The sequence below is a fragment of the Manacus vitellinus genome, unplaced genomic scaffold (genome assembly GCF_001715985.3).
Source record: "Manacus vitellinus isolate BGI_N305 unplaced genomic scaffold, ASM171598v3 scaffold_87_pilon, whole genome shotgun sequence".
Classification (NCBI taxonomy): domain Eukaryota; kingdom Metazoa; phylum Chordata; class Aves; order Passeriformes; family Pipridae; genus Manacus; species Manacus vitellinus.
Genome location: NW_021940854.1, coordinates 1,193,986 through 1,220,893, shown reverse-complemented (window position 1 = coordinate 1,220,893; position 26,908 = coordinate 1,193,986). Strand labels below are relative to the sequence as shown.

Genomic DNA, 26,908 nt, shown 5'->3' with positions numbered 1-26,908 from the left:
AAGGAAAAAACTGGAGAAGCAGGGCCCAGAAATGTGCCACAGCAACTGCAACTAAACTGGTTTATTGGAGCCCTGGAAGCTGCTGGAGCTGCTTATCTGTCTGAGATGGGGTTGGTGTGAATCTGGGATAATCACAGAGGGAAGCATGGGATAAACCCCTCCACCAGCCCTGCTTTCCTGGGAGTTGTGCAAACAGCAGGTTGGGAGGGGGATCATTAAAACGAGAGTTCTGAGCACACAAACTCTGCAGGGAGACAAACCCCTCAGGCTGTGGAAGCTGAAATCGGCCTAAGGAGAATTAGGAGAGAGGGAAGGGACAGGGAACCACGGAGCTCCTCTTTGCTGGGAAGCAGAGCTGGAGAGAAGAGCCCTGTGTGTGTTCCTGGAGTTCTGACAGGTCATTAATTCCGGGGAAATTGCCCCAAAGCTGCTGAGGTGGGGATGCTGTTTCCAGGTTGCTCATTAGCTGCTGTCTGGGTTAAATGCTGATGGTGACTGCTGTAAATGCAGCTCTGCAGCTGGGGATGGAATTGCTTTGGGATGCTCTTGGTGCATTCCAGCTGCTGGGCTGGGCTGGAGGAACAAGGAATCCTTTCCAGTGGGACAGGTGTGATTTTGTGATAAATAGCTCTCACTTGAGGGGAGGACAGTGGAGTGTCCAGCTGGCAGAGGGAGACAATTCTCATGCACTCCCTGACCACTTCAGCCAAATCCCTGGGCTGTGTGTCAGCAGGGAAACAACCCTGAATGTCATGGACAGCCATAGAGAACTAAGTATTGCTCAGTTTTATTGTGTTACTGCCCTTTCTTCCATTACCTGAAAGAAGGGAGACGTGGGGGACCCTTCCTCCATGACAGGGAATAAGGGGTAAATCCAGGAGTGTCCTGATTTCTGGGATAAGAACAACAGCTGTCTTTGAAAGGCCAAAAAAACCCCAAAAACCCTAAACAGGTATTGTGTCAATGGCTTGAAAAATAATAGAAAGTTTCCCAACTGTTGTTGGGCTCATTGTCTGTTAGTTGGGCCCAGGAGAACACCCACTATCTCCTGCAGTTGATTATGCAAATATGAATAAATATGTGAATACCTATTCCAACTTTTTATCCTCTGCAATCTAATATCTCCCCTGACACAATACTCTCAAATTATCTTCAGTGAGTAATGACTTGCATTTAGCATTTTATACCAAACTGTCATATAGATCATTTTCTGTAATACTTTACATAAATTAGGAATCCTCCCCCATGGAATGTGCAGGGCTGCCAGAGAGTTTTTACAAGATTAAAAGTGCAAACAACACAATTCTGGTGTAATTTGGAACAACAGGAACTGAATAAAATAGTAAACGTGGAGGTTACAGTAAATTACAGTGTCATTAGTCAAAATCCTTCAGGGAGTCGTTTGGCTTGCCCAAAATGGGATGATTTTCTTTGCTGGTGCAAACTGGTAGCTCAGGGTCATTATCCTGGTAATTGTTATTCTGTGGTGGGTCAGCCGAGCTGGGGCTCAGCTGGGAGGGACCCTCATGTGTGTTTGAGGTTTGGTGGTCCCAGGGGATGAAAAGCTGATGGTCAGAACCCCCTGGGAGAGGAGGAGTCCCTGGGCTGAGGTGGAGCCCCAGGAGCTGCTGTGCTGGGCAGGCTCTGGGGGCACTGGGAGGATTTCCTGGCCATGGGACACCCCTGCCTGGTGTTTGTTCCAGGGAACTGTGGCTGAATCATATCATCCTTTGAGACTAAGTAGGATTCTTGCTTCGTGGAGTTATCATTTGAGCAACTTTGCAGTGCTGGGCTCAACTTTGTTGCTCGTTTTCCCCGTTGGAAGTGGAGTGTGTTGGGCAGGGAGTGCACTGCCCTGGACCTGCAGGGTTTGGTGACTGATCCCACCTCTCAGAGGGGCCATCACAGCCCTACCTGGCACTGCCAGCAGCCTCACAACTGCATTATTTCATTCCAGGTGCATCAGAGGCTGTCAGAAGGCTTTGAAAAATGCCTTTGTGTGCCTCAGTTTTGCACTAATGAATATTAAAGGCAGCGATTCGTGCGTCCTTTCTTCCTCCTGCACCTCCATCCTTTCCACCTCCCCTGTCCCTTAATGGCTCCCAACTGTTATCCCAGCAGCAGGAAGGGCTTTAGTACCTGCTGTGTCATCACCTGAGGTGATAATTCACAGTGACAATTCAGTGCCCATAAAATGGGAGGTTTAAGGAACAAAACAGGGCCAGGCCATTGAAGTCCTCCCAGGGGCTGCCATGTTTAGCCTGTTCTGTTTGTATCACCACAGAGGAAGAGATAAAAATTTATATTGCTTTTAAAAAGACATAAAAAGTGCTTGTGAGTGTGACTGCTGTCCAGGGGACAAGGGGAAAGGGGGGGGTGACAGGAGATGATGGAAGAACAAACACAGGTGAGGAGGGAGGTGGTGGAGTCCCCACCCCTGGAGGTGCCCAGGGAGGGACTGGATGTGGCACTGGGTGACAAGGTGGGGATCAGTCACAGGTTGGACTTGATGGCCTTGGAGGGCTTTTCCAACCTCAGTGATCCCGGGATTCTGTTTTGTGGAGCATCAGGAGAGGAAATGTTGAGGGAGGGAGAGGATCTGCCCCCAAGCAGCCCCCGTGTCTGTGGGGCTGAACCAAGGCTGGGCTCAGGGGTGTCTGTCCTGGTTTAATGCAGGAAATCCTCAGGAATGCACCTACGCCTTTGGAGCTGCTCTGAGAGGGTCACAGCAGTGTCCTTGGAAAAACAGGGTCAGTGCCTGCTCAGTAGTTTTGGGGGCAAGGTTATCAAGGTGCAGCCAGGAGCCAGGACTGGGGGCTGCTTTGTCCTCCTTTTTGTTTGTTTTTGCCTTCGAAATGCACATTTCCCACTCCACAGACGAAGCCACTGCCAGGTAGAAAGTTGTACTCGGGTGACAATTCCTGTTCTTGAACCGAGAAGAAAGAGCAAACAGGAGTGGGACTGTGTCCATTCCAAACACAGCACATTTAAGATTCAAGGCTTCAAATTGAAATGTAACAAAAATGAGAGAGATGGAGATTTGTTCCTTAGGTTATTCTCTGACATCAGAATCGCTTGCAAAAAGAAACAGTCCGTTGTTGCCTTAAAAAAACTGAGGCTTGATCAAGTTTATATTTGAGGGCTTTTATTTTAATTATGTGGAGTTTCTCTGCCTCGCTCTGCGAAGCTGCAGCCAGGGCCAGAAGGACCTCATTAAAGATTGCTGAACAGTTTCTTTCTCATTTTGCTACTTCCCTACTGCTACTTTTATTACTTTTCCCTCTGGTGCTTGTCAGTGCGGGTGTTGTGTTGTGCATTACTAAGCATAATAGGGGAAGCATGTGGGGAATAAAAAGTTATTCTTGCAGCCTCCATAACCCCAGCTAATTTATGGATGAGCTCTGCCAGTGATAGCAGAACGGAGGCAGTTGTGTGTGTGTGTTTTCAGAGGCCTTTCTGCAGCTTGGTTATGCAATTCCAGAAAGGAATCTTTCATCTTTGCTGCTGCAGGGTGATGGGGGGGGAAGGATGGGAACTCTCCCCCTGTGGTGGGTGATGTTAAACAGCCATGGAAATCCCTGGGATGAATCCCTGGCTTGAGAGTGATGCTTTTTCCTCCTTTGGCCTCTCTCTTGGGCTGTGCTGGAGGCCCTTTGCTGGTGGATAAATGTCCTCTCTCCCAGGGCCTGGAGACCTGTTGGCCAACACTGAGCCCCCCAGGGAATTCCCACCTCCACCCTGGGATGGGCAGGAGGGAATTTTGCAAGTGAAACTGTGGCTGCCCCCTGAACAGGTCGTAGTTTGTGCTGTTTAATACCGGGGGGAAACAAGGGTTTGATCCACGCCTTTGGGCTAAACTTTATTGCTCATTTTCCCCGTTGGAAGTGGAGTGTGTTGGGCAGGGAATGCACTGCCCTGGACCTGCAGGGTTTGGTGACTGATCCCACCTCTCAGAGGGGCCATCACAGCCCTACCTGGCACTGCCAGCAGCCTCACAACTGCATTATTTAATCCAAAGGTTTGCTCCTCGCCTTTGCAAAATTCTGAATGGAACATATGTGATGGAGTAGGAATCCTTATATCCAGAGGGAAGGTGAACCAGTGCCCTCTGTCCTGTGCACAAGCTGCTGTGAGCCCTGTGCCCTCCAAGGGATCTCAGCCCTCCCTCCTGGATCCCACCCTGGGCTGCATCCCAGCATTCCAGCAGCCTTGGAATTGGGATTGCTACCTCAGCACTGTGCCAGATTGGAGGCAAACACTAGTGAAAAACAGCAAAGGTCATTTCAACAGCAGGGAAACGAGATTCTACAAATAACATATGTCTGGCAGCTTTGCCGGGCCCCATCTCGGAATAAATTGGTGTTAAAAGCCCACAGGATGCCCATCAAAATCTGGGAATTCGCTGTGGGGATCCCTCATGGGCTGGGTATGTGTGGTGGGTTCTGTCCCTTCCAAAGGGAACAGCCACATCTGCTCCAGGAGATGCTTTTGCTTCTGAGCATCTCCCTTTCCCTGCTCTTCCTGAATTTGGGCTGAAGTAGAAATAAATTCCTCTTCCTTTCCCGTCCTGTCTCCACCAGCCTCCCTCTGTTCAAAGGAATCCTTTTGCCTCAGAGGCTGGAGGGGCTGGGTTGTTTCTGTAGATAAAGGTGAATTTTTTCTTTACCTTTCTCCATTTTAATTTCTGGGCTGCTTTGTTTCCTCTTCCTCTCTGTCCCTGAGGACTGGGGGTGTGATCCAGAGGGAGCTGTCCTGGGAGAGCAGGGGGGGCAGGATTGCTCTCAGAGGTGGCTCATGACATCAGTCCTTCATCTCACAAAAATCCTGCATTTCCCTAGCTGGAAAATACAGTCTGAAAGGAGTAAAAAAAAAGCAGCACCTGCTGCATTTTTCTAGTTCAGCCAACCAAAGTAGGCACGTTTCCATGATCACAACCACCACCACTTCCCTGGATATTTCCCTGTGCTACCCTGGATATTTGGAATTGCGCTGTTTATTTCCAGACTCTTGGCTGATTTGTCCCAAATATTGCATGTACGTGACAGTGAATTGTGGTGTTGCTTCATAGTGGTTTTTTGGGGGTTTGTTTGGGTTTGTGTTTTTTTTTTCAAGGTTGGTTCTGAGTCCTCCTGAAGTGAAGCTCTGACCACAGACACTGAGGCTTTGAAACCTCTGAGCATCCTTCTTCCTCTTTCACTTCATTTCGTGGCCAGAGCACTAGATTTTATATCACCATAAGAAAAACTTATGAAATATTCACCTTCTAGTGTGCATTACTTTAAAGCCAGATCAATAAAGAGATGACCAGAATGGAAAATCCTCCCAGCCATGTGAGAACTCTGCAGCAGAAGCCCCTTTTCCTGCCCAACCTGCTTCATTCATACATGGGGATTTTTTTTTCCCCTCGATATTATTCTTAATTAGCCCTCAAAAAAGAGACAGAATGTGTGCCTTTTGGGGCTAAACTCAAGCCTAATTAACAGTGTATTCTCCCAGATTTCCTGGTTATTATCACACTGCTGCTCCTCGCCTGCAAGACACACACATCCCCTGTTTGTGTAGTTAGCAGATTAAATAAAACCATAAAAAGGGTTATATTTTTAACTCCAGAGTTTTCTTGCCCCCACGTGCACCTTTTAATGTGGGAAATTAAGCAGCAGGGAGATCGAGGCTGAGTGTCTGAGGCCATTCCAGGGAGCTCCATTCAGCAGGCACTGCTCACAGAGCACTTAATCCACGCCTGGGAAGGACTCCGGGGTGTGTTCCCCAAGGAAGGCATTTATTTGCCAAATTAAAAGCCCAGCAAGGAGAGGCCTGGGTGGTATTTAAGCATATTTTATCGACTCCTGTTCTGCTCCTGCTTCCTGAAGTTCCCTCTGATGGGAGATGATGGATGAGCTGCCTGCCTGGCTCTCGCAGGGGTGAAATACATCCCTGATTTATTCTCCTTGCCCTGACAAAACAGCTTTTGGTGTGGTTGGAGCGTGGCCAAGCTGAGAGGCTCAGAGTCCTGGCAGCTCCTCTGCCCCTGGGCTGGCTCCTCGTGGGCTCCTGCCCCAGCTCAGGGTTAATGTCCAGTGTCAGAGCCAGTCGTGGGTGTGGGCAGATCCATGGGCTGTCTGTGGGTAGTGACAAGGTCTGGGTGTCCAGTTCCTGACTTAAATAAGATCTGAACCTTCCCCCCAGAGGGGGCCTGGCCAGAACTCCTGTGGGTGTGTGGTGGGTGTTGTGTGCCCAGACACACAGCCAGGTGTTGCCCCAGGGTTGGTTAAGAGTGTGTGACACTCCTGTGTCTGAGAATCTAATCTGTGAGCTCTGGATGAGGTCCTGGGGTGGTGGGGGGGTGGTGAATTTGCCCACAGGTGACGTTTCTCTCACCACAAGAGTTTTCCGATGAGGAAAATCACTTGAAATATGTCAGAACTGCCCTGTGAGGATGTGATGAGGTTAATCATGCTTGTTTTCCAAACTCACGTGTTTAAGTGCAGCCTGAGGTGACACCACTCACTGTAGCATGTGGGCAAGAGCAAAGACCATCTGATTTTCACACTAAATGTGTCTTATTTGTACCTGTTGATTTTTCAGGATGTGGAATGAAAGATGTCTGGGTGGAATCTAGATGGGTGTATCTTCTCTAATACCTGTAAATCACGTGTTAAGCAGATGTGAGATCTATCCCTGTGCTGTTCCACCACTCTTCCAGGCCCTTTTAGTGAGCCTTTTTTTTATGGAAATGCGGATTTTTATCTCTATATTGTTTATCTCCCTCTTGCTTCAAATATCAAACTTTGCCATGACTTTGGCTATTTCCTGCAGCTCGTGACTGCATAAATCCCTTTTCAGGCACTGATGTTCTCTGCAGGACTAGATCAGAGCTGTCAGGCTTGACAAATAAATCTCCAAGCCTTGGAACAAAAGGGCTCCTGAGCGACAACCAGGGGTTAACAACTCCAGGGGGAGGGTGATTCAGGCAGCAGGGAAGGAACCAGTGATTTGTGTCATCCAGAGATGTGAGAGGGGTGCTGTTCCTGGGGCGTTTGAAGGGAGTTCTGGAGTAACTCCACGTCCTTAGCAGAGCTTTCCACAGGAGGTGAGGAGAGGATGAGGCTCCCGGGGTTCCAGGGCAGGGTGTGACCCAGAGGTGTTCCCAGGGATGTTCTGGGGCAGGGGACTGTGGGCTGGCACATTCCCAGGGGGGCTGTTTCTTCCCTCCTGCTGTAGCAATGGGCTAAAAGGAACAGTTTGGTGGGCAGGGGAGCGTGTTTTCACACCAGGGAAGTTCCAGGGCAGTGGTTTCCTCAGAAAGCAGGCAGGGAGCAGGGTTTGGAAGGATGGGTGCAGCAGCACGGGGGGGATTAGCTGTCAGCTCATCTCCCATGACTTGGCTCAGTGAGTCATGTATCTGTGCTGAGGTATTTCTGTTCAACAGCCTTTATTAAAGGTGAGGCATTTGCGAGACTTTTTAGGATCAGTTGGCATTTGGAAGGGAAGATGAAAACCTCTGCGCTTTGTTCTGCTCAGAAAAACACTGAGAACGCCTCTGTCTCTGACAGGCCATCTCAGATGATGAGGAAGGGCTTTGTACATTATTAATAAAAAAGATTGTCATCAGTATAATTCCTTTGTGTTCTCAGTTCCCAACATGAAGCATGTGAGTGTTTGTTGATCTCGCAGAGCTGCTTCGTGTGCGTGACAAAGCGCTCGGGGTTTTGAGCACCAGAATGGATTTGCCACCCTCTTGTTAGAGGTATTTGTCTTTTTGAAATACTGAGTATCATATATTGCATCAGGATATATGTTGTGCCGTGTTTCACTTTGTTCCCTGTGATGTAGATCAATGGCAAGCACTAAAACTCCCAAGAGTTCCAGCACAGACATTGCAGGGAGTCTGTTCCACCAGTGGGGTTTTCCATGCTGCTGATCTCAAGTATTTGTGAATAGAGGGATGATATTGGCTCAAACTCTCATTCATGTCTCTAAATAAGACCCTGTTTAAGTGTCCTGTCATCAGCTGACCCCAGCTCTGGGGAGGTCACACCGTCCCTCACTCACTCACGGGCTGCAGTTCCTCACATTGACCAGACTTGGCAAACCAGTGTAAGCATAAGTTGCAAGTCAAGCATGTGCTTAAATCTCATTGACTTTTTAAAAGCAGTCTGAGAGCTGTTCTGTGCTAAATTGGAAACTTAATGCTGCCTCCCTGTCATCGGGTGGGATTTATTTTTAGCCATTCACACAGCACCGGGAAAAGAAGGTTCTAGACACGGAGTGTTTTGGGAGGGATGGAGAAACCAGCCCAGCCTCACCTGGAGGGGGCTGTGCTGCTGCTTCCTGAGAGGTGCAGCAGCAAACTGATGGTTGGAGGGCAGTGGATAATCAGTGCTTGAATGGAAATGCAGCATTCCAGGGTGTAAACACGTGCTGCTGCTTTCCAGGGGGGGTGAGGGAGTCGGGGGAGTGTTGTTGGATCAACATCCTGTGTCCCACTGTGTCCCTCAGCAGCTCTGCCTGCCAGGGCAGGGCTGGGCAGGGGGCATGAGAAAGCCCAGCTGGACTGGGCTGGACTGGGAGCAGCTGCCAAGGGGGTGGGTGCCTCATCCATCACTTCCCTAAGTGAGAGCTGTTGGTTATTGCAGCCAATAAAGCAGCACAGCTCTTAACACTGAGAAACTGAACTTAAATAGTGTGTTTGGGGAGCTCGAAGGAGATGGATTTTAATGTCATACTCCATAAAATCTGACACACTGTGGGGAAAAAAATGGGAGTGTTGTGGGATGTTGTTGCTGCCTTTTCATTTTGAGAGCGGCTCTTGAGCTGGGAGGGAGCAGAGGTGGCTGCTCAGCCCCTGCCCTGCCCTGCCAGGGACAAGCAAGGCACTTCATCAGCAGGTTTCCAGCTATGGGTTATATAAAACCACACAGATTCCAGTCCCAGGGTCTGTATTTCTGACCCATTCTTGATCCAGCCAATCCTTCAGCCTGCAGCCTGAATTACAGGGAGCTGCCTCCGCTTCAAAATTGAAATTGTCCCACTCCCAATGGCACCAAAACCCCTGCAAATGGGGGCTTGCTTGATTTACTCATTTGGCTCATCCACCACAAAAAATTACCAGCAATTTTAGGGTAAGTTGCAAAGAATGTAATGCCTTGTATTACAGGGCGAGAAGTGCAGTGCAGGAAAATTGAACCGTGGGTTGGAATCTGAAGGGACTCTGAAGGTTGTTCTCTGCAGGAAATACAGCCCTGGCCAAGGCCTGAGGAACATCACTGCTCTGGGCCTGCCTTCCCTGGAGCCACCTGGAAAAACTGCTGGGGTCACAGTGTTCCCTTTTGCCATGCAGCAAAGGAATGTTGGGTTGTTAGTGGAGCAGCGGCAGGTGAAGTTCTGATTTCATGGAATTAAAAAAAAAAAGGCAGAAATGCTCCCTTTGGAAATCAACCCAAAATCTCCCCTCCAGAGTTTCTTCCAGTCTTGCTTTAGAGGATAAATGAGGTGTGTTCTGGCACTCTTGGAAAGGCTGAAATGTGATGCAGGAGTTTTCCCCGTGGTCCCAGAGCTCGTGTCAGCAGCAGGGCTGGAAAATCCTGGAGGGCTCTTAAAAAATTTGAAAAAAAAAAAAGATTGTAAAAAAAATTTGTTAAAAAAAAAAATATCCTCGTGGAGGTTCCGTAAAAGGGCAGAAACTGCAGAGTTTGGTAAAATTGGCTGAAGCCAGGGGCAGACAGAGGGGAAAACTCTGACAGAGGAGCTTGGTGCGAGGGGGAGCTGTGACACTGGAAGGGAGGAAGGGGGAGTTTTAGTGCTCCGAGGTGTGTTCTGCCAGTGGAACGATGTCAGTCCCAGGGAATGTGGCTGAGACACGTAAAGGGAGGCTCCGTGGAAATCCAGATTTCCAGCCCCTCCCCCCAAAAGTGCGTGTTTGCAGCACGAGCAGCTCCCGCGGAGCCCGCAGCTGTAACTCTGCCTGGTCTTTAGCATGACAAAAGCAGCCGAAGCCTAAAATGCCCCCTTCCCCGTGAGAAGCAGGATATGGAAAAGCTTTTTTTTTTTTTTTTTCACAAAAGTAGCTCGTGATTCAGATGGAAAATGTCAGGTTTTGAAAATTATTAATCTTTGTGCCTGGCAGAGCTGTCAGCTGCAGGGGCGTTGGGCGTGGGAGGCTCTTGCAGGAGAGTGGTTTCCAAGTGGAGTTTTATTTTTTGGGAGGGGGCTGTTTTTCGCTTTTCCCTTTGTTTTGTTTTTTTTTTTTTTTCGGGATTCTTTTGTTCCCCCCGCGGGTGGCTGAGTAAACAGGCAGTGTAAGTTCAGGTTGGGACAGGTAGGAAAGCTGAGGAAAGCAGAGGGAGTCGCAGCTCTGGCAGAGCCACAAATGAGTGTTGCCATCCCGGGGTTCTGATTCACTGTCAAGGCAAAGGGAGGGGGGGAATAATGGGGATAGAAGTGGAGAAATTGGTAAACAAGTGAGTGAGAAAGGATTCTGTGCCGAGTTAGCCCAGAAATGGGGTTTGGCAGGAGGGGCTGCTCTGGTGGAGTGCAGAGCTCTGAGCTGGGGGGTGTCCCGGGGTCCTGCCCTGCTGGTCCTAGGAGGGCATTCCCAGCCCTTTTCCTGCATTCCCAGCCCTTTTCCTGCATTCCCAACTGCACAATTAACAGCTGAACTCAACAGTCCTAAAGCTCTTTTCCTGTATGGTTTCCCTTGTGCCAGTCCCACAGCCAGGGACTGCCGAGTGACTCCTCAGGTGTCCTGTTCAAAGCATCTTTAAGGTTGGCAAACTCAGGGAAAACCAAAAAGGCTTTTCCTGCCTCATTTTGTGCAGGGGAATCTTTGCCCAAATCCTTCCAGGGTTTAGCAAAAGCTCTCTGATGGGAAGGAGAAGAATGGAACGAGCGTCGCAAAATCTTTAGTTGTTCCAACAATTAACTGGAGGGCACTGCAGAAATCTTGTCATGTTCTAGTGCAGAAAACAGCTTCTGAGGACTACAGTAACACAAATAAATTGAAATGCCCCACAGGCCTCTGTAAATAACATTACAGAGCTGCAGTGCTTTGCTGGTTCAGTTTTAATTGCTTGGAGTGGCTGTTCCATTAAATATTTGTAGCTGAACACCTGTAAAAAGTACAAAAAGAGCAGCCAGGGCAGGCCCAGCCCGGAATGTGGAGCCCAAAGAAATGGATTTCCCACTTTGTCTGAATTTACAGGGAGATCTAAAACACCTCCATGGCTCAAGTCTCCCTATATAAGTAGAAAACATCAACTCCTGGGATCTTTCCTGTTATGGGGGACACTGGAGACTTCAAAAACTGGACAGTATTTGAAATACCTAATTTTATTTATTTTTTTATGGTAAGACAAAGCCTTATAAAACTTTGCTTCCAAAACTGCATTATTTAACTGCAGATAAAGTTTGTCTCCCCAGTCACAGCAAAACAAAATTTCAGAATATAAAGATCCGTCATTAAATTTAATTTATCTCTCTATTTAATTTGTGTAAAGTGCAGCAAGGAATGGAAATGCAAATTCAGCCAATATGTGATTTTATAGGGATTTGGAAATCTAATGTCCTTCTCCTCTAAACTCCTATCTAAATTCAGCACTGGATGCTATAGTTAAAATGATGTCTATTAACACCTAATGGCACCTATTTTCTTATAAAATTTGAGTTACCTGAAGGAGCAGAAATAACTGCAGCATTCTTTAGTCCTATTTTAATTAGATCATTAGGGATTTAAGACTCAGTAGATGAAAATTACACTGAGTGTCCCTCAATTGTGTTTCAATATATGTATTTATTACTGCAGTGCTCTCAAACTCTCAGCATTAAAACAAGGGGCACATTTTCAGAGCTTCCCTTTAATCCAGAAGGAATGAAACTGTATTTCTCTCTTAGCTGATGGGGTTTTTTCCCCCCCAAATGAGCATTTCCAGATCTGTGTCTCAGTAATTAAGATGAAGTGAACCCAGGTCTGCTCACAGACAGAACTCTGTGCTGGGTGAGCACGGCAGGATCAGCATTTGCAGTGGAGTGTGAGTTAATTTAGGGAGTCCCCTCCTTCTCCTGTTAATCCATTGCCTCTGGAAGTTGTATTTGTCAGCACCAGGAGTTTGTTATTTGGTGGCAGTGACTGGGAAGGCAGAAGGGTGGGTTTGGCAGTGAACAAGTGAACACTGAGCACTGCAGCCTGGGCTCTGTTCGAGGGGGTTAGTGGTATTAATTTATTATTGGTCCTTCTGAGCAGAAATGCTCTTCTTCTTCTTCTTCTTCTTCTTCTTCTTCTTCTTCTTCTTCTTCTTCTTCTTCCCTAGGAGGAGTCGTTTGGGGTGTTTTTAGGGGTCAGTCCATCCCCAAGGCTGCCCTGGCTCAGGTCAGGGCTGTGCAGGAGGAGCTCAGGGAACTCTTGGTACCTCGGGGGGGGAAGAGACAGGGGCTCCTCTTCCCTCTACTCCTCTTCCCTCTGCTCCCAGAGACAGGAGCTCCTCTTCCCCCTGCTCCTCAGAGACAGGAGCTCCTCTTCCCCTGCTCCTCTTCCCTCTGCTCCTCAGAGACAGGAGCTCCTCTTCCCCTGCTCCTCTTCCCTCTGCTCCTCAGAGACAGGAGCTCCTCTTCCCCTGCTCCTCTTCCCCCTGCTCCTCAGAGACAGGAGCTCCTCTTCCCTCTACTCCTCTTCCCTCTGCTCCAGAGACAGGAGCTCCTCTTCCCTCTGCTCCTCTTCCCTCTGCTCCAGAGACAGGAGCTCCTCTTCCCCTGCTCCTCGTCAGGGCTCTCCCTGGCTGAGCAGTCACTGCTCTGATCCCAGCCCAGCTCCTGGTTCTCATTCCCTTTGTACCTTTCTGGAAGGAGACCTTTAAATAAACCCAGAGGAGGGCAGTGATTCACGGTTTGTTCCCCGTTCCTGTGTGTGGTAACTGTGGCTAAAAAAAGGGGGGGTGTGGGAGGGGAAGTTCCTTTTGTGTTTGGAGTTGTCCTCCTGCCTGCTCAGACACCATCCCTCGTTCCCACTCCGTAATTCCCTCCTGACAGTGACTGATGTTGGAGTTTGATTCTCACCAGGGTTGCTGTGCGAGGCAGGAGAAGTTTGATAACTCCTCACACAACGCTGGCAAACTTTTTTTTTGTTGCAGATCCATCTGTTTAGAATGCTGGAGAATCTTTTTTTCCCCCTTTAAAGATTTATATTGCTTGCACACTGCCGAAAGAGAAAAAAAAATCTAGATGTTAAATAAATGCATGAATGTGGGAAAGATTCTTCAAGTTTGTAACCCACTTAATATTTAATAAATGTAATAGATCATTTTTATAAATATGTATAGCTTAGATATAAATAAATTTAGAATACATAAGGGATTACAATAGGACACACATTCATCTCTGTTGGCACAGAACAGACCAGGAATGTTTTATGAACATATTAATCCTCATTGGTGAAAATAAATGCCCTCCTCTCCTGCAGCCCAGTGACAGAGTGGTTGGTGGCAGGTTCCTGTTCTGAATTCCATGGAGCTGGAAGTGCAGCCCTGCAAGGAGCTGCAGAGGTGCTTTTGCTGCTGACAAAGAGGAATTGAGGCTGGAATTTGTGGGTGAGGGTGTGAGGCTTTCAAACTCCATCCCATTTTAGGGGAAGGAAGGTGTCAGTGAGTGGTGCTGCCCTGGGAGCAGGGGCTGAAGGAGGGCTGGGAGCTGCAGGGAAGGTGTGCAGGAGGGAAGGTGGAATAAGTGAGGGCTGAGAGAATGGCCTTGCTCATACTGGAATAAAAATCCTCCCTGGGGAGGTCCTGCCCATGGGGGGAGAGTTCTGTGGGTCTGGAACAACAGGCACAGCCACACCTTGGTGGTGCCCCGGGGTCCTTGCCTGGTGATTTTGTGAGAGGAGGCATTTGGATGATAATGTTGATGCTGCTCTTTGGTGAAAGGCTGGGGGGGAAAGGGTTTGTGTAGGAAAACCCCCAAGAAATCAGAATGTTTTGGGGACAAACAGCTTTTCTGCTCAGGGAGGGCTGAGGGACCCCGTGTGTGCTCCGTGGCACTGAGGGACTGTCACCCTCCTGCTCCCCAGATTTGGGGTCACACTTCCCTGATCATGCAAAAAAACCCCACAAAAGGGTGATGAAAGCATCCCCAGTGCATTCCAGAGCAAAGCCAGCTGGGAAAAGCCCAGGTGTAGAACCAGGAGTCTCAAGTGGCAGCACCCAGCTCCACATCTCATCCCCTGCACACAGGAGGAGGAGTGAGAGGCTTTAAAATTCAGATAAGGAGGGTGAGTTTGCAGCTGAAGACTCTGAGCACACTGCTTTCCTGTGATAATATCCCAGATTTGCTTCCACAACTTATTGCACATTCTCTTTTTTTGGTTTTTTTTGGAGTTTTCATTGCAGAAAATTGCCAGGAGGGATGGATTTTGTCTTCCTCAGCTGGCAGAACAATTTTCCACCTGTCGCCCAAATATTTGATGAGAAGGATTATGGTGCAGCTGCTGGAAGTTTATCCTTCATATCCATGGGAAGCAAGAGGGGCTGGTGAAGCAGAGACACTGATATCAGGGGTTGGCTTGCTGAGATGGATCTGCAGCACTTGTGCTGGAAATTCTGACAAAGATGTGAAATGCAGAGAGGAGCACGTTGAGTGCTGCAGTTTTACCCAGTCCCTCGTTTCCCTCCAGTGCTCCCTTTCCTTCCTGCCCTTGTAAGTGCTGGGTTTTGAGGCTGGGGTGGCCTCCTGTGCCCAGCCAGGGCAGCAGATTTGCACCAGCCCAGCAGGAGGGGTTGGGAGGGTCCATCTCAGCATCCCCAGAGGCACTGCCCTGGGAAGGGGCACTTCTGGCAGGAGGAGCTGGAAACACAGGTGGATTTAACAGCAGGAGAAGTGGTTCCTCCTTGGAGGGTACATGTGGATGTCCAGGAAAACAAATGCCCTGGGTGGCAGAGATGTTTAAGATGCATTAATGACAGCAGAGTTGTACTGCAGGGACTCCCCAGCCTGGGTGTGCTGGGCCTGCCCATCCCCTGCCCCTGAATTCCATGGTCCCCTGGGCTTTGGCAAATCCCTGAACCAGAGGAAAGAAAAAAGGCATTGAGGGATTTCACGTGGGCAACAAAAAATGTGGTGTTTCCACCAGTATCTGAGTGACTTCCAAAAACCCCCCTGCCTGTGGGACAGGGGGGTCTGACTGAGCAAATGTTGCTTTTCTGGCTGAATAAATGACTCAGGGTTCGTGTTGGAAACCATTCCATGCAGGAGGAAATGCTGGGTTCTGCAATATGGGGGGTTTTTTTCCATTCTCACTTCCCTGCAAAGCTGAGCACACGTGCAGGAGGCATTTGGCATTATTTAGTTGTGGTTCAACGGGAATCAGCAGCATCAGATCCATGGAAAGGGAAGAATGTGAGGGTCTGGAATGCTGGTCACCTCCAGGTGTTTTTCAGCTCCCTGTCCAAAGGAGGGGTTGGGATGTTTCCACCTGGGAGAAGTCTTTGCCCAGTATTATTGTTGTATTTATTACAAGTTAGGTGGCTTGTTTGGGACACTTCTGACTTTTTTTTTTTTAATATGGAAAGAATAATGCTACTTATTTATTTTAAGTAATTGCTAACTTGGAAGAAAAAAAGTTCAGAACTCAGTTCTTCATTGTTTTAAAATGTCACTTTAACATTTAAATTATACCCTAATCAGTTGTGAAATACTGACTCATCCCTCTCTGCTGCTGTCCACATTTTCTAATGTGGTCTGACAGCAGCAGGTTATTTATTTCATAGAAGAATTTAATGTTTGTTCTCAACTTTTTTCCCCCCCTCCCTTTCTTTTTTGTTTCTGTGATTGCCATAAAAAGATTTAAAGTCCCTCCTGGCCCCGTGTGGGGAGCATAAAGCACAAAGCACTTCCTGAAAGGTAATTTTCCAGCAATGAAAACCACAGAAATTGTGTTTCAGGGTCTGCTCTTCTGTCATTCCCTGCTGCACCCAAACAGCCCTTTTTCTATAGCTCTGAAGGGCCTGAATGCTGAAAACTGGGGGCTGGACATGAAAAACCCTCAGAGATGGGCAGTCAGAGCCCTTGGAAAGTTCCAGGTGCTTTCAGGTTGGGGTATGAGAAAGATGATGCACAAAAGGAAGAGGCCTTAAGTTAAAATTCCATGTATTAAGTGCACTTTGGGAGAGGCTTTGCTTTGCTCAGCAGCTACCTGGGAGGAAATGTTATTTATCTGGGAATGTGCATTTATGGAACATCAGTAATAGCCTCATAATTACATGGTTTAGACTTGACCCTGGAGCAAAATGTAGCAATATCTGTCTGTTTGTTGGGGAGAGAGAGTCATTTCTCCCTCTGTGTGCTGGGATCTGCATCAGTTTGGTTTTCAAGGGCATTAATGGAGCTCCATTTAAGTGAGAAGAGGCACCTTGACTGACCTCGGGATGGGAGAGGTTTTCCTTGGGAAGGAGCCACTTCCCCAGCCCAGCCCAGCCCAGTAACAGGCAGATCATTAAATCCAGGAGGAGATTTGTGCCCTGAATTTCAGTGGGGCTGGGATTTCTTCCTTTGTGTCTTGCCCTAAATAGCAAATTCAGTGGAACGGCGCGGGGTCACCCAGAGTTCTCCAGCTGAGTGGCCCTGCTGGGATTGTCTGCAGCTCCCCCTCCTCCCCAGTGCTGCTGCCTCGTGAAGCACTCGGAGCCTTGATGGCAGTGTGGGATTTCCAAGCCTCTCCAAAGCCTCAGAATGACAGTTCTCTGTTGTTTCCTCCAAAGCACAGATTTAATAAAGCCTGCAGGGACACGGCATCGCCGCAGATTGACAAGATGGAAATTGGCATCAATGTTCAGTGGTAAAACACTAAAACTTGTGCTAATGTTTTCCAAAGTAACGCTGAGGAGGTGGTTTAAAGCACAGGCCTCGTTTGAGAGTCGTTGTGGTTTCCCAGCACAGCCTCAGTGTTTGCACACCCAGCAATGCTGAGTGCTGAGGGACAGGGGCCTGGCTTTAATGGAAACAAAGACAAAGGATGTTCTCATTATTCTGCCATCTGCTAGACCTGGGGAGGTTTTTAGACTCACTTCATAACTTCCCTCTCATCTGACTTAATTTCCTTGTTTGGGTTCAGTCACATCCCTGGTGCCCTCAGCTCTTCCCTTCTCTGATCCCGGGTTCCTTCATCTCCTCTCTCATCCTTCGGCTGGATGTGTTCAGTGCTTTCCAACCTTCCATCACAAATCAGTCCCTTCTGACTTATTTCTGTTGCTGTTCTCTGAATTTTCTCAAAAAAAGAATGACAAACTACCGAGATAAATTCCAGCCCTGCTGGAAGTCAGTGGGAATTTCCCAGGTTTGACCTGATGAGAAGTTCTAGTGAAGGAAAAGCCTGGATTCCAGGGCTCCTGGAATTCAGAAGATGAGGCTCAGAACACTCACTATCTTGCAGTTTCTGGCCCTACAAAAACCACTTTTCCCCTTTGATATCCCCTTCAGGGGCTGCAGGCAGTGGGAGCAGAGTAAAACCCCCTTGAGAATCTCCTCTGGGAGGGGGTGAACCAGCAGCTTGGTTGTCCCAGTGCTGCAGGGAGCTCTTCATGTCTGTGGTTAACACTGATCCCTGTTAAACCTGCAGCAGCTGGCGAAAGGAAATTAAATTCAGTGGCAGGGAGGGAGATTTGGGAGTTCAGGCACCGGGCTGTCACTCCAGGGAGGGAGGTTTAGTGTCTCCTTCTTCCACAGACACTTTCTGGGCAACCCTGGGTGAGTCATTTAATCCTTCTCTGCCTCAGTTCTCCGTCTGTAAAACTGTTCACTGTAGTGCTGCAGTTTCTGATGATTCTGACGCTTCTTTTCTGTCCCTTTTCCTGACAGTTCTCACACTTAAATTATTTGACTCTGCTTGTCTGTCCTTCCAAAGCACAACCCGACAGCTGCCGGCCCCTCTTTCAATCAGTTTTAAACAAAGCCCTGAAGTGGTGTTTCATCAGAGAAACGGCTCAAAGGGTGAAAAACGTGGAAAAAAAAAGTGAAAAACCCATGAAACCCATCTCTGTTTCCCTTTCCTCCCCTTGCAGGCAATGAGAACAGCGAGGCCCTCCCGGAGTCCATCCCCTCTGCCCCCGGGACGCTGCCGCACTTCATGGAGGAGCCCGACGACTCCTACATCATCAAGAGCAACCCCATCGTGCTGCGCTGCAAGGCCAAGCCAGCCATGCAGATCTTCTTCAAGTGCAACGGGGAGTGGGTCCACCAGAACGAGCACGTGTCCGAGGAGAGCCTGGACGAGGCCACCGGTGAGGGCGGGGATGGGTCGGGTCCCGGGAAAAGGTTCTTCCCCAGAGGGTGGTTGGGCACTGCCCAGGCTCCCCAGGGCAGTGGGCACAGCCCCAAGGCTGCCAGAGCTCCAGGAGGGTTGGGATGATCCTCTGAGACTCTTGGGCATGGACCCGTGTGGAAAAAAAATCCCTCTTTCAGATTTAGAAGGACGGCACAAACTCGGGGAGCAAAGAAACAAGGAAGAATTTCTCTTGCTCCCTTCACACTTTCCCTTCATCAAATTTCTGGGGAAAAAGACCCTTTGGGTTTGAACCTTACACATTTCTTAGTTTCACAAATCCCACCCTTTTTCAGATAAGTTTAATATATTCATTTTTACCTGAAAAGGTTTCTTTTCTCTGAAAAGGGGCTTTCCCTTTATCCCGATTGACTGCAAGGGCGTCCCCTGCCAAAGGTGATGGACCTTCCTTTGTTCTTAGCCCAGAGAGAGAAAAGAACCCCCGGGTACAAAATGGCCCCAAAAGAGTTTAATTTTTAGGAACTTTTGTTTTTGCCTTATCTGGCCAAAAAAGACCCTGATACTCCAGTCCAGTTTTTGGAACTTGGACATCTTACAACGCCTATATAAAAAAACCCCATATTTTTATTTCTCATAAAAGTGCTCTGAGTGCAGGTGTGCGTGGAGGAGAAGGGAGTGAGAAGGGAGAGGGCTGGAAACGATCACCAGGTTTGATCAGGTCCCATCACTGCCCTCGGTCTTTTCTCATTTAGCAGCATCTTGATAAGTATTGCAAACCAATTTAATGCCTGTGACTTCACAATTCTGTTTTGTTATTGCTTTTCTCCTCTTCTGAAATTCCAGGATTGCTAGGCAACTCCAGGCCTTGGAATAGCAGAGTGTGTGTGTGTGTGTGTGTGTGTGTAACATCTTCTCTGGCAATACAAGAAATTCCTTTTTTTAGAGGCAAAAACGCCACTTAAAAAGAAGATGCATCTCCTAAAGTGGTGTTTGGCATTCTTTCTAAGTGACATATTCTGAAGAAATTTCGTACTGAAGGTTTTTGTAAATGCTAATCTGGAAGAATTTTAATTTTTACAGTTACCTTTTCGGAAATAACTTAATAGGCATAACCTTTACTTCTGCAGGCACTGCTGAATCAATAGAGGAGAAATCTCGTCTCTGAAAGCTTTCCTTCCATATGGCTGATGAAAATGTGTCTTGTGAATGCTGCAATTATGTTTTCTAAGCCTTGGATTAATAACAGAATGAAACAAGATAAAGCAACACTGAGGGGTTTTTTTTAGATGATGCCAGAAATGTTGAGGTTTGAGCTGTGGAAGCACAGGCTGAGCAAAGGGGGGCTGGAGTGCAGGACCACGGAATGGGTCGGGTTGGAAGGACCTTGAAGCCCATCTCGTTCCCAGCCCTGCAGGGACACCTTCCACGAGAGCACAGGAGTGGTGCAGGTTTGGGTTCAGCCCGGGGATGGAGGGTTGGTCCCTCAAAACAGGTGTGGTGCAGACAGGGCAGGGGCTGGGAGTTCCCAAAACTGCCTGAACAGTGTCCTTGGGACACAGAAATGGGGGTAAAGGCAACGTGCAGGGCAGTGCTGAGGGGCAGACATGGCTCTTCTCTCCCCGTGATGGATCTGTGGCCATGAATTATTTTGGAGCCCAGCCCTCAGTGAACAGCAGACTCCTGGGCTTTTTGGAATGAGTGTGTGTCCTGGCAGTGCTCTCCTTTCTGGAGTCGAATCTGGGGCATAAACATGTCTGTTCCCAGGCACACACAGTGTGCTGCGTGAGCTCCATCTGGAAAAACTGCACTGGGACTGGGGCCAAACCCGGTGCTTTTGGTTGCAGGGGGGTTCTGGTCCCTGGCTGAGGGGAGGCTGCACTGCAGCAGAAGGATCTGTCCCTCCCCACCCTTCCCCTGTTTGTGTGGGACTCACATTCTGAGGGGAGGTGTAGAAGTGGTGAAAAATAGCAACGAGAAACCCAAACAAGGGGAAATTCAGCGCCGAGTGAGAGAAATGTGTCTTGGCATCTCTGTAAACTCCTGCCAGGAGCTGCTGGCAGTGGGACCTGCAGGCACCGTGTCCTGCTGGATGTCCCCGAGCTCTGCACAGGGGACAGGGGGGGGCACACGATGGGGAGGGGTTGGTTTGTCATCCTGATGAACAGAACCCAGTTTTCCATGGTTTTGTTTTTATGGGAGGGGAAATTAAATACCTCAGGGTGGCACAGGAGTCACTGGGAACCTGAAATGGAGGAACAGCAGGAGAGGAAGGGATTTTGTAGTTCTGGGCTGCGCCTTGGGAATGTCCTGGGAATGTCTGGAAGGGTTTGCTCTGGGTGGCTCTGCTGTGCATTTGCTGCTCTGTTTCTGCCTCCCCTGTTCATTCCCTGAACGTGGCAGAGCAGGGACTTTGCTGTCTCTCTTCTCTGGCTCATCAAGTGAGAGCTTGGAGATGCTGCCGTGATAAAAGAATAATAATTACAGTTTGATTCATTTCCTCCTGCTTTCCTTTCCCTGCCTGAGCACTGCCCATGCACTCCAGAATGCCTTTGCAAACCCTCCAGTTCTGGTTTCACCAGAGCATCAGCCCTGCCCGGAGTAACTCGAGTTTCCTTGTCTGATAACTAAAAGGATTACAGCAATAACTGCTGTCAGTGTTTTCCTCATTTAAACAAATAAAGCTGACAAATGCTGAAGTTCTCTGCAGCTCTGTTGTGTTTAGTACATGGAGAGCAATTATTCATCTGCTGCCAGCATTAGTCTATCTGCAGCTAAACCATCCAGCAGAGCAGAAAGCTCATTAGCATATCAGTGCCACAGCCATAATTTCATATTCTGTACGGCTGTACTGTAAAACAAAAGATGATGGTTATAATTTGCACAATAATTTAAAGGGTTGGACTTGCAGTGCTTATTAGAGTTATTCAAGTCACAGGTAAAATGTTGCCCTTGTTTATGATGTGCCTGGTTTTATTTGCATGGATTTTTCATTGGGTGTCATTTCCCAGGAACAATTTTTCTGGTGTTTCTCAAGATGCAGGAGGGGAGGTGAATGTGTTTGCTGGTGAAATACAGGGATGAAAAATGAAGAATGTTCCTCTCCTCCCAATAGGTTTGCTTTCTGTAGTTGTTTCTAAAACAAATGAAAATAGCTCTGCTTTCTCCATAAACAAAAGATAACTTTCCCCAAAGACTCGATGTTCTCCAGAGGCCCCGTCCAGCCCCAACAATTCTGAGATTCTGCTGTTTTGGATGCATTTATTTTGTCTATGGGTAACCTGGGAGACCTTCAAAAAGACCTGAAATCCTACCTGGCCCATTCTCAAAACACTGATCCACCAGCTCCCCCAAATCATGTGCTGTTTGTTTGCCACCTTGAACGTGGGCTGATTTATAGACTAATTAAACACCATGTCAATGAGAGGAAGAGCTGGGCAGGAGAATATTCTGCCTTAATAAATCCAGGGCTGTAAATGCCTGAATTCACTGACGCCTGCCCAGAAATGTGCAGTGCCCACGAGCCAAGAAATGGCTCCTGCTTCTCGAAAATTCATCATCAGGGGGTGATGACTTTTTTGGGTGGGTGTCAGCAGTTCTGTCACTGTCAGCCTGGATGCACCAGGAACCTGCTCTGAGACCTTTGTTTGCTGCTTCCCCAAATGCCCAGAGGGGCTCAGGGTGGAGGGGTCAGAGCCCCCGGGGTCCCAGGGGGGTCAGCAGGGCTGCAGTTCATCCCCAGGAAGATGCTGCTCAGAGGTCCTGTTGGGAACCAGCTGATGGTGGGGTGGGAGGATGGCTGGAGATGTTTGGGTCCAGCAGGAGGCTGAGCTGTGTTTGCCACGGGATCATTTAGGCTGGAAAAGAGCTGTGAGATCATCAATCCAAGCATTTGCAGGCAGCACAGACACCCAGGCTGCAGGGACAGAGGGGCTTGGAGCTCTGGAGTGCTGGGTGAGTGATTCCTGGTGGGGCCAGCCCACCTGGAAAGGTCACTTTGTCAAGGACTTCATCACTTCTCACCCTTGTTGAAGCCTTTAAGCAGATGGGGTGTGACCTGGTTGGACAGTGTGGATTTGGGGGGCTCTGGAGCTGCACAGCTCTGACTGAGATCGCTCAGGGGCTGCACGTGGCTTGATTTGCCAGAGGTGGGGAGCAAGAGGTGCCAGGGGTGTCATTCATGGATGTCTCTCCATGTCCCACAGCCTGGGGGGTGCTGGGATGCCAAACTCCAGCCAGTGAAGACCTGCTGGGGGGGGTCAGCAGCACTCAGGTGCTCTCCAGGGGATCTCACTGTGCCTTGTCTAACCCTAAACCTTTCCAGATCACCATAAAATGCTCTGATCCTGGGATTTATCCCTGGCAGGGCAGCTGGGCTGGGGAAATGGGGCATCCTCGTGGCAGTGGCAGCAGGGAGGGGTCTCTGGCAAAGCTGCCCCTTCCAAGGGCCGGGTTTGTTTCCCGAGGGTTTGTTGTCAGAAACCCACGGGAGTGTTTGTGAACAGCTCTGTTAAAAACAGCACCGACAGGGGGAAAACGAAACGTAAATAAAAACAACCGGGAAACCTCCGTTTGTTTGTTTATCAGAGAGGGAATAAATATTTGAGTGACTGAAGTGATTTTTGAGACAGCTGGGGCAGCTGTAACAGGTTTGTCTTTGGGTGTTGGTGTGGAGCCAAACAGGCTAAATGAAGAGAAGTAAAAATCCCCTTTGCCTGTTGCCGGAAAAGTGGCAAATACTTTGTATTTTTGTATGTGTCGAGTGGTATTTGAGCTTGTCTGACCATCCCTGCCCCTTTCTGGAGCACCCCCAGTGCTTTTTGCCATCTCTGCTGTTTGCCAGAGGAGCACATTGACTTCCCAGTGCCTTTGAGGAGTGAATGCCCAGCTGTTAATGATGCCTGAGATTAAGTGGAAGCCAATTTTTATGGAGTTCAGGCTTAGAATTCTTGCTGCTTTATAAACTTCACAGGCATGAAATACTTTAGGATCGAGTTTTCTTTCATTTCCAGTGAAGGGGAAATAAGTGTCTTGGGACTGCACAGGAGGAGAAAGAAGGAAGTACAAGGCATAAATGTTTTCTATTTTTATTTAATGTCTTTCTGACTCTTTCAAATGATTCCTAGTGCCTCTGAGCCCAGATTTGGGTTATGTTTCCCCTCCCAAGGTTGTCAGACAGAGGTGGTTGCAGATCTGGTGTGTAGGATGAGGTGTCAGCTGCAGGAGGCTTCTTGAGGGCTTGAATTTACCATCAGGCTTTGGCTGAAGCAAATGCTCCTGGTCTGAAGGGCCCCAGTGCTGAACTTCACCTGTGCTTCAGAAGGGTTTTCAAGGAGATGTCAGATCAGAAGAGTTTGATTGCTTTTTGTGAAGTTCCAGATAAACATTCTGGGCGAGGGAGGCACCAGAGAGGAGGTTTCTGAGGGGGGTTGTTCTGTGCTTGCAGAGACCACAGTGGGTAATTCACATACCTGCTCATCTTACAGAACTTAATTAGTGGCAATATATTGCTGTCAGAGTAATTAAATCTTCGCCTTGATTAAAACTGGAAAGCTGTCAGTTAAGAGGAAAGCTTTGGGTACCTCTGCCCGCTCCCATCCCCGCTGACTCTGTGCCTCTCCTGCTGACTCTGTGCCTCTCCTGCTCACTCTGTGCCTCTCCTGCTCACTCTGTGCCTCTCCTGCTCACTCTGTGCCTCTCTCCCCGCAGGGCTGAAGGTCCGGGAGGTTTTCATCAACGTCACGAGGCAGCAGGTGGAGGATTTCCACGGCCCAGAGGATTACTGGTGCCAGTGCGTGGCCTGGAGCCACCTGGGCACCTCCAAGAGCAGGAAGGCGTCGGTGCGCATCGCCTGTGAGTGATGGCTCTGCTGGGCTGGGCTGGGCTGGGCTGGGCTGGGAACTCTGCTCCTGGGCTCCAACACCACCAGCCAGCTCCTCAGGCACTGCTGGCCACGGCAGCCCTGGCTGGGGGACACCCTGGGAGTATCCCAGGAGGTGACAGGTGTCAGGAGAGGGAAAAAATCTCCTCCCTCCTTTCTCCGAGGAAGGAGCACATCCCTGGCAGAGCTCAGGTGCCACAGGAGCTCTGCTGGTTCTCCCTGGGCTGAGCTCACAGGGCTTAGAAACAAAGAGTGTTCAGTGCTGGTCATGGAGACATTTGTGGAAGCACTGCTGAAGGGAATGAAATAATTCCCAGGCAAGGTGGGTGCTGTTGCACTTCTTTAGCTCCAGAGCTGATGTTCTGTGCCCAGACTGGGCTTGTCTCTGTCCATGTGTGTGACAGTGAGTGTGGGCTCATAACTCACAACCAGCCCATCACTGCTGGAAAGGTCCAAAACAGGCCAATGCAATAAATGCCCCCATAGCCAGAGGGACAGAAGGGAGACAGAACCCAAATGCAATTGTGGCCGTGAGACTGTGGAGCTACTCAAAGCCTCATCCAATTTGGACCTTGCAATTGGATCTGGGATGGTTTTCTAACAGAATCAGAGCCTGAAGCCCCTCTTTGCCAGCAGAGAATTCAGGGAATTGCTCCCCCCAGACTGCTGTGAACCCTTTCCCTTTAAATCACCACCCCAGGTCTTCCCTTTCCAGTCCTAGGAAATGAGGCAACAGGAGGGAGAAATGGTTCCTGGGAGGAGATGAGGGCAGCAGGAGAAGGCTGGGGAGGTCCAAATGAGAAACTCTGAAGAGTAACCTCCCAGCTGGTGTTCCAGCAATTCTTGATAAATCTAAAATGGTGTCTTTTAACAAGATAAATGTTTAACAGGACGAAGTAAACATCTGAGAGAAGTAAAAAGGACAATGTGACAACTCCTCCATTTTACAAATGGCAGATTTATTTTTTTTTTGTTGCTGGCTGATTCTGTTTGAATGTCTAAATACCTATAAATTCAATTTTTTATTTCACTGCATTAACTGTCACAACACTGAGCTAATAATTCCCCTGCACTGCTGAGCTGCAAAGGGCCTTTATCTGAATTGAATTTTTATTGACTTTTCTCCGCTCTGTGATTTCCCAGCCCCCCAAAATGACAATTGGAGTCCAGCTCGGAGCGAGCAGGAGCAGGTGGGGCCACACTGGGATTTCAGGCTGTGGCACCAGCCCTGCACAGCCCCCCCAGCTGCCACCCCGGATCCCATTAACCTGTCCCTGCTCCCAGGGGCTCTTCAGCCCCGCCCTGGAATGTTCTGAGTGCTGTGGCTGAGAGCTGAGCTCCTTAAATGCCTCTTCTGCTGCCACTTGGCCTTGAAAGTCAGGGCTTTTTATGGGAAGAGCAGCAATTCCTGAGGGCAGGGATGATGGGGCTGGGCAGGGATGATGGGGCTGGGGAAGGGATGATGGGGCTGCAGGGGATGATTGAGGAATGGGAAGGGATGATTGAGGAATGGGCGGGTATGTGGGGCTGGGGCAGGATGATGGGCTGGGCGAAGGGATGATGGGGTCTGGGCAGGGATGATGAAGGGCATGGGCGAGGGATTATGGGCTGCGGCAGGGGATTGATGAGGATGGGCGCAGGGATGATTGGGTCTGGGCAGGGAGTGATGAGGATGGGCAGGGATGATTGGGCTGGGGAAGGGATGATGGGGCTGGGCAGGGATGATGGGGCTGGGGAAGGGATGATGGGGCTGGGGAAGGGATGATGGGCTGGGCAGAGCTCCAGGCAGAGCTGCAGCAGGAGCCTGGAACCCCCCCAGACACCCAGAGCTCCGAGTGCCCAGGGCTCTGTGTCATCCTGTCCGTGGGGAACAACCTCCCTGCTGGACCTGGGATGGGATTTCTGACTGAGGGAACCTGGGATGTGGATTTCTGACTGAGGGAATGCCCTGTGGAGCACGGGGGATGAGCCTGGCAGGTCCAGACACTACCCAGGATGTGTTCCCAGCACCTTTGGGGTGCACAAGGAGGAACTGAACACTTTTTTCCTTCCCCTTTTTTTTTTTGTTTTTCTTTTGCACTTAAGTCCCAAAGATTCTTGAGTTGTGAATCAGGTCCAGAGCGTTGCAGCACTGTTATATTTCTCTGGAAAAAGCAGGTGAGTATTTCTGTGTGATAGTGGGGGAGGCAGAGAAAATGAGAAGATGGATCTTGCTCCATTTTTCATCCTAATAAAGGCATTTGTAGGCACAGCTGCAGCTCGACTGTTAATGAATGGCTTTTTAAACAGAGGACTGGAAAAGATGTTGGTTATCCATGGGGAAAAAAAAAATCAACATCAACAGAGAACGATGAAAAGGAGAACCCAGGCACTGTGTGCATCTCTCTCCAGTGAGCAGCTTGCCAAGACAAGTCTTCCTGTATTTTGTGTAATCTGTGGAAGTGGGACTGCCTGGGAGCTGCTGCTGAGCCAGGGCTGGATTTCAGCAGGTGTGAGCAAGGCAGGGAATGAAGGCAGTAAATCCACCCTGTGGAGTGTGAGACAGTGTGTGAAGACACCGAGTGTTCCCAGTGGAACATCCCTGCTCTCCCAGCACGTGCAGGAAGGAGCATTCCTGGTGTTCTGTTCTCCTCCCATGGCACAGGAAGGAGCATTCCTGGTGTTCTGTTCTCCTCCCATGGCACAGGAAGGAGCATTCCTGGTGTTCTGTTCTCCTCCCATGGCACAGGAAGGAGCATTCCTGGTGTTCTGTTCTCCTCCCATGGCACAGG

The 26,908-nt window shown here is 49.1% G+C and overlaps 1 protein-coding gene across 1 annotated transcript in view; it reads left to right on the top strand.

Annotated features, from left to right (window-relative positions):
• The window catches only part of UNC5D (unc-5 netrin receptor D), a 100,875-nt gene that overhangs the window by 35,045 nt on the left and 38,922 nt on the right, over positions 1-26,908 (top strand). Inside the window, exons 3-4 of the mRNA XM_029964990.1 lie at positions 18,032-18,257; positions 23,966-24,109. Of these exons, the coding sequence (XP_029820850.1) occupies positions 18,032-18,257; positions 23,966-24,109 (370 nt within the window). The remainder of the gene's footprint in view (positions 1-18,031; positions 18,258-23,965; positions 24,110-26,908) is intronic.